Source organism: Ceratina calcarata, unplaced genomic scaffold (genome assembly GCF_001652005.2).
Source record: "Ceratina calcarata isolate Rehan_Ccalc_2016 unplaced genomic scaffold, ASM165200v1 scaffold376.2, whole genome shotgun sequence".
Classification (NCBI taxonomy): Eukaryota; Metazoa; Arthropoda; class Insecta; order Hymenoptera; family Apidae; genus Ceratina; species Ceratina calcarata.
This window is the reverse complement of record NW_017160784.1, coordinates 109,807-123,838: the sequence shown is the minus strand read 5'-3', so window position 1 is coordinate 123,838 and position 14,032 is coordinate 109,807. Positions and strand designations below refer to the sequence as shown.

The window sequence follows — 14,032 nt, the reverse complement described above, 5'->3', positions numbered from 1 at the left end:
TAAGGATGTATTGGCTATACAGTCAATCCCAAAAATGTATGCACTTTAGAAATGCATTTTTTAATAAGAAATCAGACGTCGGAAGATCAATGCTAATAATAAACAACAACAAAAAATTTTTCCGAGATTTTTCCAAGGGGTACCCCTTCAATTTCTTTCAAATTTTCGTTTTTAGCCAATAACTCCCAAACCGTTGGACATAAGGAAAAATTACATATGACCTTTCTTGTAGAGGACGACGAGATCTACAAGTTGTGTACAAAAACTTTTCGCTAGCGTCAATAGTTTACGAGTAATTTGCAAAAAACTGTTTTTTCGTTTTTCGTCAATAACTCGTTAAATATTAATGTTAGCGAAAAACTTTTATACAGAAATTGTAGATCTCGTCGTTCTCTACAAGAAAGGTTATATACAATTTTTCTGTGGATCCAATGATTTAGGACTAATTAAGGAAAAATGAAATTTTTTGCCAAAAGTTCGCCATTTCGACGCTGGGATGGTCGGATTTTGTCAACATCAATAAAATGCCAAATAGTCATACGTAACTCGTTAAATATCGAAATTAGAACGAAAACAACTTTTATTTGAAGCATTTTTCGCAATTTTGAAAAAATAAATTTTTCGTCAACGTCAATACTTCATTGAATATTTCCTTCTATACTTTTCAGCACGCAGCTATTTATTATTAGCATTATTCTTCCGACGTCTGATTTCTTCTTAATTATAGGAAATGCGTTTTTCTAAGGCACATAAACTTTTGGGATTGACTGTATAGCCCATACATCCTTAAAATAGTACTTCGTTCTGAGCCATACACAGTTTCATATTTGGAACGCTGTATGATTTATAGTAAAAGGAACAGTGGTTACGATTTCGTAGAATTTAACCACATAATTTGAGACATATTTTAATTATATTTCGAACAATATTGTATCATTAGGTGACATTAATTAAAAATCTTTAAGTGTAATGAGCGTAGGAACAAAATCGAACTATTTTTTTAGAAGGTATTTAATTAATCAGCGGTGGAAAATAACCGACGATATCCGCGATAAGGCAAATACGCATTTGGTATACGTAACGAGGCAAACCGAGACCATATGTTCCCGGATTTAACGCCGATTTAGATGAGACGAGGTGGCGAATACCGCAGAGTTGCCACGTAAAATGTAAATCGTGTCAATAGTCCGGTGGTACTCTACAGTTTCGGGAATTATCGGTTGTCGAAGGAGTAGGCAATATCCACTCGACTAGCCGAGCGAATATTACAATCTGCTAATGGCGTCATCGTTAACGAAAATGTTCTATTTAATGGACTTACATGCATCACACGTGAGATAGATGAAATATTTCTTTGATTACGTAGAGAGTATGTGAAATTGTGACATTCATTTTAAATACGATGATCATGACAATATTATGCATGTTTAACTTGATTTTAAGTTTGATTATTAAAATAGAAGAAAATGGTGTTATTAAAGAAAATCAATCGATAAGAAGCCTTATATAAAAAAATTGATTTTAAGAGCCATATACTAGAAGTCAACTTCAATTAGAACTATAGAACATATTAAAAATAAAGGATATATTTATTTGAATCTTAGGATTTAATAAAATTGCATAATTCATTTCAATTCTGGTGCTCTTGTAATTTGAATTTCCAAATTCAAATTGTAATGTGTTTCTGGCATAATAATAGATAATGCAATTGGAGAGCTGTGAGTAGAAAAAGAACTTTGAATAAGTTATTCGCTAGATGTAACGGACCAAATTTATCTAAACGAACCTTTGTTCGATAATATAAAAATAGTCATTTGCATGACATTTAGCGGCGGATAGAAATGGACGGATATATTCCAAGTGGAGTTCGTATTTCGCGGCAGGGATGGACATAAGGAATCTTTCAAAAAATTTTGATAATTCCGGATCAGGATCAACCGTCCATATATTTCAAGTTTTATGAAGCAGGGAAGACACTGTCGATCTGGAGTTTATTGCGCGCAACTTGCGCACGTTTAATCATCTTGTCGCCGCTGTCAACCCCAATCTACGTTTATCATATATCGATACATCCATCGAATAAATGATATCTGATACTTACGGAAACGAATATGTCTTTCGTTTACACTTTAACACAGTAGCCTTAAAATGCTAGTAATGTAAAAGTTATAAAAATTCTTATAGTAAAAACACTTGCATTACTTCCTACTGAAGTATTATTAATAACAATAAAGTTTAACCTTTTGCAATTCTATATCGAACTAAATTTTATATTCAAGTTAATTTTATTCAATCTATACGAAATGTATATTTCTACGGTATACCACGAAACACTGGAGGCCTTGAGTGTCCATTTCAAATGATTTAACCACAATAGGATTTTCTGCTACGCTTCCCATTTCCATTCCCCAAAAATGAGTAAATTTTAGAGTTCAATATCTGAGAATCTAATTAAAATGGACACTAATAAAAGGTAAATGAAATTGTCTTGAAAAGCTCTATCAAATGATGCAAAAAAAAGTGTATAATCTCATTTGAAGAAACGAACTTTACTATTGTATCTCATTGAATAATAACGTAAAAGAGAATTAGTTTCTATTAAAAGGTGTGGCCCCTTGAAACTTACAAGTTCCGTATAAAAACTTTTGTCTATCTCCCATAACTTAGGAAATAGAGGACTGTCCAATGTTTCGTGAGACTCCCTATAATAATTAAAGTAATGTACTACTTTGCTATAATACTACGAATGTAGTTCTAAGCCTAATTTGAACAACAAAAGGTTAAATTGATTTATAAATAAGCACGATTTCACGGAAATGTATGGAAAGTGAAGCTTTGCTCATGAATTTCTGATTCAGAAATCTTCATTGTATTAGTAAGGTCCGGTTTGACACTCATGAGATTTTGAGACCTCATGCCAACGTTTTCAACGACGAGTAAAGTACCGGTTTACAACCGATACTGTCGCATAATGTACATCGTTTACACACTTAAGATCGTAATATAGAACCTGATATACACCAACCCTGTCATAATTAAGGGCAAAGCATCGTTAACAAGATAAGAGACTCACCTGCGACCGTCGATTTCGCGCAGTGTATTCGATCGATGCGGTTGCGATTAAACAGAAATAAATGTACTCACCTGTAACAAAAGGCAAACAATGATTAGATAAGTTCTCGATTATAATCAATTTCTTCAATGTGTTATATATGCGAACAGTTGTGAAATTTTAATTTATTTAATTTCATATGATTTTTTACGCTGTTTATTATGTATTTAAATGTATCGTCGATATTGGTAATGGCATAAAATTACAATGGCAATAAAACAAATGCGAATTCAGATTGGCGAGTGTATCCTTTTGGAAGGACATTTCGCATGGAAGTACAGAGCACATTCAATTAATCAAGCGTCAGGACCAACTGTAACTCGGCAGCGCGCAGATTAATAATTCCGAAAGGATCAGTACATAGTAATAATTAAGCAATTTAAATTTTCAACTCGCTCGGCCGGCTGTCCTCCATAATATAAAAAATTGGACGAAATTTAATTTTCTCTCTATCGTACGTACTAAAGGTACTTACGATGGTTAATCCAAATTACAGCTAAAATTTAATGAAACCCAATTCCACGAATCGATTTACATACATTTATACATACATTTCTCTCATACAGCTTACACATATGTATGTATATTATGTATTAAACTCGTAGTACATTACATTTATAGTTTTTCCTGCTTAAGCCTTCTTTTGTGGTAAATGTAGTCAAATTCTGGTTAAATCGTCATGACTAATAATAATGATAAAAATTAAGTGATAATTTCAGGTAAGCAACCCTATTTTATATATTTCTTAAACATAACTAGATTAAATGTGAATATTTGTCAATTGATTTGATTGACAAAAAATCAATTTTGCCAACTTTACTTTAAAGATCCCAAACTCTAAGATAAAATAAAAGATCGAATCAATATCAAAATTTGGACTGAGAGTGTGTGTTATGTGTTATCGTTCCAAATTAACCACATTTAAACATAGCATGGTAAGCTAAATATAAACTTGCTTGTAAATACGGACGAGCGAGGTAGAGAGAGAGAGGTAGAGAGAGAGAGAGAGGGAGAGGGAGGGAGAGAGAGAGAGAGAGAGAGAGAGAGAGAGAGAGAGAGAGAGAGAGAGGTCGTTTTAATTATACCATCGGTGCTCATGAATAAATATGAGTTCTCTCTGGTTCTACGACAACAAAAATGTCTCCAGAAACACCGACATGCGCGACCGAGAGGAATAAAACGAAGGAAGGGAAGCAACGAAATTTTCACAGTAAAAATGGAGACTTATGGCAAGATATGTATGTGTACGTGCGTACCTCTAGATAAATTGAAATTAGTACTAAAACATTATGAAACATTTTACAAAAAATATGAGTCCCTCCAATGAACATCGTTATGCATGCTACGCTATAAAATATAATAGAATTAATGTATGTATTTAAATTCTATAGGTAGAATTATATATTATATATAGAATTTCTAAAAGATTTATTTTTCTGTTCAAATATAACTTATCTTAAAGACCACCATTTTTCACTTGCAAGACATATAAATCAATTTTATCAACACAGTTAAATAAAAATTACCGTAAATCCATGGATGTTACAAATAATTCTACGTTTCGGATGGCCACAGTGATTCGTACAAACGTGATCGGAATACGGTTGAAAAAGCAACGGGCCACGTTCGGGACGACACGATTTCGTTCACGTTGAATTTAATCGGGATTTAAGTCGACATACTCTAATCGGGAACGTCTGAGGTCTGATAACGGGCCAATCGATCGAGTTGTAGGAAACGATTGGACGAAAAAGAGTTGGATAGAGATCGGTGGAAAGGAAATGTTGTGAGTGCACTAAGAGAAAGGCTAGCCGCCTGTCTCGTTTGCCCGACGGAACGAATAAAAGGAAAGAACGTTTCCGGGTATCTGGACCAGAAGCAATCGAGTTGGTTCAACAGATATGATCATTCCCTGAAAGGGAACCAGGCTAGCCTTTAATTTCTTTTGCACCGGCAATCTCCTTCTGTAAATACAAAATCGTTGGAATACGACTGCAGATTGAAAGAGATCCCGGTCCAAAACGGTTATGTTTATTCCGTAGGTAAAAAGTGCGGACATTTTTCTTCGTTTAAAGATATTCAAGGGTAATACCTTGTTCCATGTATTTTCGCGTGTCAGTTAAAAATATCGCGTGGAAAAATACGAGAAGGGATTCTTGAACGAAATTACTTCTAGGCTAAGCGGCGAAGAGATTTATTTCTAGTGAGTAATAGAAAACTTCTCAGCGTAAAATTAAGGCGGAAAAAATCTTGCAAGAGATATTCAATTGTTACCATTTTGAGCATTTAAAACAATTTAGATTCCATCGTGAAAAATGCTACAGTTAATCAATCGAAGGTAAGACGTTATGGTTTGCAAAGCAATAAAAAAACAAGTTTGACAAATGATCTTAGTGGAAGACAGAGATTTTTCTTTAACATCCGAGCGATTTGTTATCGCAACGTCTTGGTAATAGCTTGAGTCAATCAGGAACACGTTAACAAGACTGCGGGCTATTAGCTGCACCTCGGAGAAGGTTTCGAGCTAGCCGAAGAATCAGTTAATCCGAGATTGATCGTTCCCTTGTTACCTCCCGACGTTGCCAATCGACTTTTACGCTTGACTTTAAGAACTTTCCCTCGCTCTAACGTTCTTTGCAGTCGTCAATAAACGTGCGTACCACCTCTGATACAAAGTTTGCAACCTACATATTAATACCATCTAACTGAATACTATTTCATGGGCTAGACGTTTCTAACTTCAATCGGTAAACATTTCACATTTCTTGTTCTGTTTTAATAATAATCATAGCGAAAATCTGCAAAATATCAATTTACGGAAATCGTCTTTTCATTCTCACATAACAAGACGTCAGGATGAAAAAGACCGTTTTTGATTCATCCCGATATCTCAATATGTTCGGGAAGTACAGGCTCCCAAATTTTATAGGCGCGGCGTTCGGTGACCTAGTTACATATCAGCTGGGTGTCTAGACCGGTCAGTGGAGATTAGTGCAAGTCCGTGAGTCGGTCAACGTGCGAGAAGGACAACAGCGGCGTCGAAAAAAATTATGTCTATCTTCATACTGCGATATCTCCGGAACCGGAAGTCGGGTCGAGATAAACCAAATGGCATTTTAAAGTATTATATTAAAATAAATATTGTCTTGATTCTCTGAGAAATAAAAATGTAAGATCGAATGGCGTAAACCCATAATTTCTCGTTAAAACAGAGCAAAAATGTAGCAACAAACACAGACTACATGACTACCGTAGCCCTTAACATGAACTTCTGATAAATGAGCCGTTTAGTGCACACATCGATTAACTCAACTTTTTGAAAAATCTTAAATTTATGTGTCAAAGCACTTAATATAGTCATACACATATCACAAGTTATGACTATACCAAGTGCTTTGACACATAAATTTAAGATTTTTCAAAAAGTTGAGTTAATCGATGTGTGCACTGAACAGCTCAAATGACGTACTGTAATAGTGAAACGGGTTAACGCTCCCATCCTTTAACAAAGTTAAACACAACAACATCGATTACACGATCGCTTGACAAGGATGGGGGGCTGATGTCGCAAGGTGCCAGGACTATCGCTTAAGAAAACATGTGCTCTCACGTTGTATGTATGTATCATGTATTCTCCGCCCACTGAAGATGCATTAATTACGTACGTGTTGTTCTAAACATCCGAAGCGAAGAACACTTAAAGGGAAGGGCAACTGATTACACCTCGTTGCATCACGTCACGTAGCATCGTTATTGCAAGGGACCATTACGAACGTTACGTTCACATTAACATATACGAATTTAAACAAATAGTGTCTTACGTGTTGAAAGTATAGTACTATAAAAAAATGGTTTCTCTAGAATATAAATCTAAAATATATTTAATAATTACAAAAGTAATTATGTTAATCAAATCAATTATATGTATATTAGAACAGTTCTACCCTACACTTTGATTTCAAACTACTGCATCCAATAGAAATGATAATAATAGAATAAACAAGAATATTCGTATTGTCAATTTTGTCACTTGACAAACACATTCACAAAAAGAATGAAACACAAAAGATTTGTTTATTTTAAAAGTAACCTGGTACTCACGATGCGCTTCCCCTCAATGAAACGAGTATCAGCGAAAACGAGAATCACTTTTCCCTCTACGACTGTACGCGCAGAAACGACCGGCAGGGCAATGAACATTGGGATAAAAGTTAAAAGTCCGAGCAGGACGTAAATGACACGGGAGGAAGGAGGAATTACTAAAGTATGCAAGTTTTTTGACGGGTGAATTTCAAGTGTCGACAATTTCCTCTGGGATTTTCGGCGGACCGTTCAAAAAATTCGACCGACCATCCACTGAGAGAGGATGTTTGCTTCTCATTCTTTATTCTACGACCCGTGAGGTTAAAATCACTTGAAACCGACAATTTTTAACTTCTTTTTCATGTTCTTGACCGTATACAGTGTGTCTCTAAATGTATGTCTTTCCTCTAAGGATATGAGAGGCGGAAATTCTGAGTCGAAGTCTTCTTCCCTCCGACTATTGTTTAATTCTGAGTCGAAGTCTTCTTCCCTCCGACTATTGTGACAAGATTAAATTTAACACTAAATTAAACATTCAATTAATTAATCAATCTAATCAGACACTATTGATTACATTTTGTATTCGTTACATATAAACCAAACGGACATAAGTAGTTACGTCAGACACTGTTTAAGATGGAGAAAATAGATGTAAGTTCACGAAACTTTGAGGAGTATTTACAGAAGATGAATATGTATGCATCTAAAATATGTATAAACGTTTCGAGATGTTGGTCGACTTGAGAAGCGGAGAAAATTTTGTAGCAAGAAGGCGGAGCAGCAGGAAAGAGAGAAATTTCGACACAGAAGAACATAGCAGAATTATTTATGAATTAGCTTGGTTCCTTGCTTGTATCGCTAAATTCTTAATTCGCCGGTTTTTTTATTTCAGCGAAATCTTGATTCCTTGGCTTCTATGTATTCTTGTAATTTAATTCAATTGAAATTGTCATGGTGCTTTAATATTATCACATTTTAACAATGTTGAAGTTAATATGTTAANAGAATAATACTATTAAAATGGGAAATTACTCGGAACGCGTTATATAGATTTAAAAATAAAATCTAAAACTGGAAAATCTGTAAGTGTTTGCTTACATATAATCAAATCTCTATCGTTTCAAAGACGATCCGTTACGTCCTACGATGGATCGTACCGTAAAATGCGAATGCAGCTCATCATAGAGCAATAGAACATAGATCAGACTACGGAATAGAGCGGAGCAGATGTACCATGAATATTTGAACGCCTGTAAGTGTCTTTCGCCGCAACTGCAGAAGTTGTTTCAAGTTTAACGGCATCTCTAGTTTCAGCTCCTTTCCGTTATTCGCTGTTCACACTCGATAACGTCAATTTTTAGTATACACGTATGACTATTTGTATACGTGAGCACAATCTTTATGAATTTATGCATAAATTGTTTGTATCAAGAATAGATAGGCACGAAACAGATAGAGGAATGAAATATTGTCAAAAACATAAATATTTTATTAGTGAGATCACGAGAAGACTATTTAGTACCAGTACGTAACTCGAACGTGCTGCTAAGAAAAACTGGTCGCAGAATACGTGGCCACCACATTTATCGTCGTAACTTGCTTCTCATAAAATAGACGATTCCTACATGAAACAATATGTGCGACAAACGTGTGAATATAAAAACGTCCCACACGACCAAATTAATGTCTATTCCAGATAGGTGGGGAACGTGCGGTCTCCGTGGGTTTCTTGTGCGGNATTAAATAATCTTTCAAAATTCATCAAATCGTTTAAGATTCAAATTGAAATTAAAATTCTACATCCCGAATTAAATGTGCGTTTAATAATCTTTACTAGAAATAGAGCTATTAATTTAAAAATGTTACTTACCCGCAGCTGCATCACAATTTGGTTATATGCCCAATGCCATCGTTGCCTCGATGTCATTTCTGGTCGTTCTTTCAATTGCGTAGGCACTGGTGCGACACCGACCATCTCCAGAAGCTCTTGGTCCGGCGGTGGTTCGGGTGGACTCCTTGGCGGTGTGTCCATTTGAACACTTTCCTCCAAAGAGGCTTGCTTCGTTATACTCCCTACAGTGCAATCAAATACGAACATTCATTAATTTCGTTATGTACAAGGATTAAATTGCATATTAATATAATTTTTGATCAACATAATTACCACGTGGACTGTCGGTGTGCGATATGGGCGGTGTAGTTTTGTACGTGTCCACCAACGAGTCTTCTCGAGAGTCACGTAGCATCGCTTCATCGCCTCGCTCGTATCTATGAAAAGAAACAATTCGAATTAATTTAACAAGGCTACGTATTATTATTTTAGCCTTTCTATATATATACAATAGTAATCTTAATTCAATTTGTTACTTAGAGAAACGAAAATTTTCGAAAGGAATAAAAATCAATGTAATATCAGGGTCAAAAAATGATGGATCAAATATTTATCTGACTGCAGTAGACAGTATATCGACATATGCAGTATATCGACAATGTAAAAAGAACTTTTTCATTTGATAGACACTGGGAGAGAAAGTTAAGATATCTAGTACGTTCTAACGTAAATTACAAATTACCTTTCGAGGGACTCGTCCCTGATTTTGTATTCATCGTTCACCGCGTTGCTTAGACTAACTTCCGGCTCCTCTATAGACTCTTGGTCCTTAAAGTATCCTCGTTGGTAGCTCTCAGCCCTGGAAATCGGCTGAGGAGCAGTGAAGTTCTGAGCGTAACTACCTCTCTTCTGATACGAATCAGCTCTCGTTAAAGGCGGTTTGAAGCTCTCTTGCGTAGTCGACGAGAAAGACTCCCTTCCCAGTGTCTGCGTATACGAACCCCTTCTGCTGTATGATTCTTCAGGGAAATGATCCGAAGCGTACGATTCCCCTCTAGTCAATTTCGGTTTTTGTGAGGGTTGGCTATGTTGAGAAGAATGCTGGCTAAGTTGACTCTGATGTGACAACTGCGAATCCTTTCTCTGCGGTTCCTTCGGTATGATCTCCGGATATTCCTCGTCCTGAATCTCGTCTTCCTCCTGATACGATTCGGTTCTCACCAACCGTTTTCCGTTCGCCGTAGTGTGAACCATCGCCGTAATTGTCATACTTGTTGGAATGTGGTTTGGTGTCACATGATTCATCATCGTAGTCGTTGGTTGCACCGTACCTTGCGTAGACTCGATCAAATTAGACGCAGCGACTGTGGTATCAGCGACGGGATACTCGGTGATTCCTTTCTTCTGTGGGATGCTACTGATCGAACTTACGGCAGTATCAATGGACTCCTTCAACTCGTCGTCTCTTGACTCCAAAGAATCTGTATTTTGTTGCACCAGTGGACTGACGTCGCGTTTCTCGAGCTTTTTTCTTCTCGATACAGTGGTCGACAAGACATCTTGGCTCTCCTGAGACGTGAAATAATAATCCGATTCGCTGGATTGATAGCCGTTCGTTCTCGTTTGTCCTCTGGGAGTTGTCACAGACAATTCCGGAACTTCGCTTGGTCTTCTTTCCGTGCTGGCAGCTGGACTCTCCTTGTAACGTTCTTCAAATGATCCCTGATAAGAATCGTGATAAGAGTCATCGTGATACTCTTGGTATTGATCCTGATAATCGGTCTTGTAAGTAACAGGTTCTTCCTTGCTGTACGGTGGTTCATAATCGACATAGTCCTTCTGCGGTTTACTATACGTGTCTTCGTAACTACTTTGCGAAGTGATGGGTAGCTGATTGTACGTATCTTGCTGATTATAGGTGTCCTGCGTATAAATATCCTGATTATACGCATCCTGATTATATGTACTATCCTGACTATATTTTTCTTGATTATATGGTTCCTGATTGTATGGTTCTTGGTTATACGTATCTTGGTTATACGTTTCCTGATTATAAGTTTCTTGTTTGTACGTTTCCGGATTATAGGTTTCTTGTTTGTACGTTTCCTGATTATAGGTTTCTTGTTTGTACGTTTCCTGATTGTACGAGTCCTGAATGTACGTATCCTGACTGTACTCTTCCGTGTTATACGTTTCTTGGCTGTAAGTGTCTGGATAAGTCTTCTGGTAACCAGTCGACGTATTTATATTGTACTGAGAATCGTATTGCTCACGTTGATACTGATTGTAAGTATTTGTTACGTTATTTTGGTCATAAACGCTCGACGGTACTGAGGCATTGTAACCGTCGTATTGCTCTTGATACGTATCATCCTGATAAGCTGGCACCTTCTTTCCGTCCTGCTGATATTGAACGTTATTCTGATCGTAACCCATTACCTGGTAATTGTCTTCTATTATCATATCTCTACTCGTCTTCCTGTATTGATCGTTCGGCTGGCTAGTATATTGATCATTCGGTTGACTAGTATATTGATCGTTCGGTTGACTAGTATATTGATCGTTCGGCTGACTACTATATTGATCATTCGGCTGACCAGTATATTGATCATTCGCCTGACTCGCGTCCGGATATGTAGTATCCTGATACGTATCCTGATACACCTGCGCATTCTGTTGTACGTAAGACTTCTCGTATTCATCCTTGTACGAGTTTCGCGCATATGTTTGATCGTATGCATCCTGTGTAACCGGTTCCTGGTACGAACGACCATACTGATCATCAACAGGGGCTGTATAACTGGAACCATACTGACCGTCCTCGGCGAATTGAGTTTTTCCAGGCATCTGTTCGTAGCCGGTATCTTCGCTGTATATACTGTCAATGTAGGTATCCTGAGGCAAGTTATCCTGGCTGCGATAAGCGTAATTATAGTCCTCGTTGTAGTCAGACTTGTAATAGCTCTCCTCGGAGGGAGTTCTAGTCTTTGGCAGTTGCCTGCTCGGTGTGGCAGGTAAGGAGGCAAGCTTACGATTGATAATAACACTGCTCGGCTTCGTCGGCGTCGGAGGTAGTTTTTTACCGGTCCCTTCTTGACGAGACGGCGGTCGTTGAGGCTGAAGCGGCTTACGACGACGAGTGCTGTGACCACTGAAAAAAGTATCCAACAATTTCAATTTCTGCAACTCAATTTCTGAACGAGTTGAGTCTAAAAAGTAATGAGACCAGTTCAGTAAAAACTTTTGCTTATCGTCAGTTAAAAGATACATATTGTATTAAAAATAGCGTCATTCAAAAGCTATAGATCGCTGAAGGCAGTGCTTCAATTCTTCTTCTGCAATTGTTTTGTAGTTCGATTACAACTTCTTGAATGTGTCCTTTAAAATAAGCTTATATTTTAGGTAAAAGAAAAGTATTCGCAACTACCACACACCTCAAATTTGACTGACTTTCATGTGAATTTTTGCTCTTCCAGTCTCATTACTTTTAGACACATCTCATATATAAAATAAGGAAATTCATTTGAATTAATATATACCTGTAATTGAGTTCCTCCGATTCGTAACTGCGTTGTCTGGTAACTGTTGGTCTATAATCAGGCCGATGAATGCCGATACTAGATGCAGGCCTCTGTGGAAGTGTTTTTCTGTTCCGTTTGTTTTCATAATAGGTACTAGTCCCCAAATACCATTTCCCTCCGCTGTCCCACTGTCTGTCTTCGTCGTCCTGACCATACCTGACAACAAAAATTGAAAAATGAAAAGGACTTTATTCTCTTCCTTCTAATATGCTTTACCGCATATTCTATTGTACACAAATTTAAGATAAAACGAATACCAAAATACCCACCTCTCATCTTGATAACCGTATCCTGTGGTGCTATCATAATACTCATTGTACCTGATGTCTGTTTGACATTCCGGGTACGTAGCGCTCATTTTACCCACTCGTCCGTCGCTGCTATATCCGTCAGTATAATAAGAATGATCATCGTACAAAGTCATTTGTCTTTCTAAAGACGGTCTTCTGTGGGGGCCTATTACGAATAGAAATAAACAGAGTTATATTATAAACATTCTTTTAATACTTTGTGTAAAAAAAATACATTTACTGTGTATAGATATACGAAGTATTCCGTGGTGAATTTTAAGAGCATGTCCAACAAATATACACTGTTCCTAAAAATTTAGGACTGAACGAAATAAAAAATAATGAAATTGCAAAGATTATTTAGTAATTATTCCGTTTCGTTCGGAGTTCGGAACACTCTGTACATGTATGCACTGCAAACTGGAATCGTATCCATTACCGAACTACGTCACGTTCGGTTATACATATATATGTGTATTATATGTTACCTCTTCGCCTGGAAGTGCTCGTTGTAGTACTTGGATAATACTCCGTATCGCTGTAAATTCTCGTCTCGTCGACCCTCGTGCCGTGATAGTCGTAACCCTCGCTGTACCAACCGTCTTGGCTGAAATTACGAGCGATGCGATGAAAAGGGATTCGATGGCAATAATCGGATACGGCGAATATGGAAGCAGAGATGGAATGACCCCACTGTTTTAAATGACGACGTTCGCACGGAACCATTACGCGCCTGGTTAAAAGACACGTCCCAGACTATCGAAATAACTTCGCGCCACTAACTGCACCATGCAACTACCTGTGGATATGCTCAGTGCATTCCATTCGGACTCAATCCATTAACTACTATATCTCAATTTACTTGAATACCTCTCTAGCGTCTTTGAATTCTACTAAGGAACAATTTCCGAATTCTAATTATTACTCGAACATGATAAAGATAGTCGGTATTGAATTAAGCTATATACTGTTCAAATAAAATACTTATTTTGTATTTTACTTAACGCAAAATAAACGTTGTCCAATTTTAAGGGGTAACACAACTGTGATTTCTTGAATTGCATTATTGGACAACAATGTAATTTCGAAAATCTCTAGCCGTTTTTAAGAGTATGCATTTTTCTTATAAAATGGC

At 36.9% G+C, this 14,032-nt stretch overlaps 1 protein-coding gene across 5 annotated transcripts in view; it reads right to left on the bottom strand.

The window, feature by feature from the left end:
- Positions 1-3,004: 3,004 nt before the first annotated feature.
- The window catches only part of LOC108625858 (protein lingerer), a 57,832-nt gene continuing 46,804 nt past the window's right edge, over positions 3,005-14,032 (bottom strand). For 2 of the 5 annotated variants that reach the window (XM_026814312.1, XM_026814314.1), the window contains exons 8-14: positions 13,386-13,504; positions 12,877-13,063; positions 12,566-12,763; positions 9,769-12,177; positions 9,360-9,463; positions 9,066-9,268; positions 3,006-3,144 (exon numbers count right to left, since the gene is read on the bottom strand). In XM_026814312.1, coding sequence (XP_026670113.1) covers positions 3,121-3,144; positions 9,066-9,268; positions 9,360-9,463; positions 9,769-12,177; positions 12,566-12,763; positions 12,877-13,063; positions 13,386-13,504 — 3,244 coding nt within the window. In that variant the 3' untranslated portion in view covers positions 3,006-3,120. Of the gene's footprint in view, positions 3,145-9,065; positions 9,269-9,359; positions 9,464-9,768; positions 12,178-12,565; positions 12,764-12,876; positions 13,064-13,385; positions 13,505-14,032 lie in introns of all 5 variants that reach the window. The other 3 variants (XM_026814315.1, XM_026814316.1, XM_026814313.1) reach the window with 2 other exon arrangements.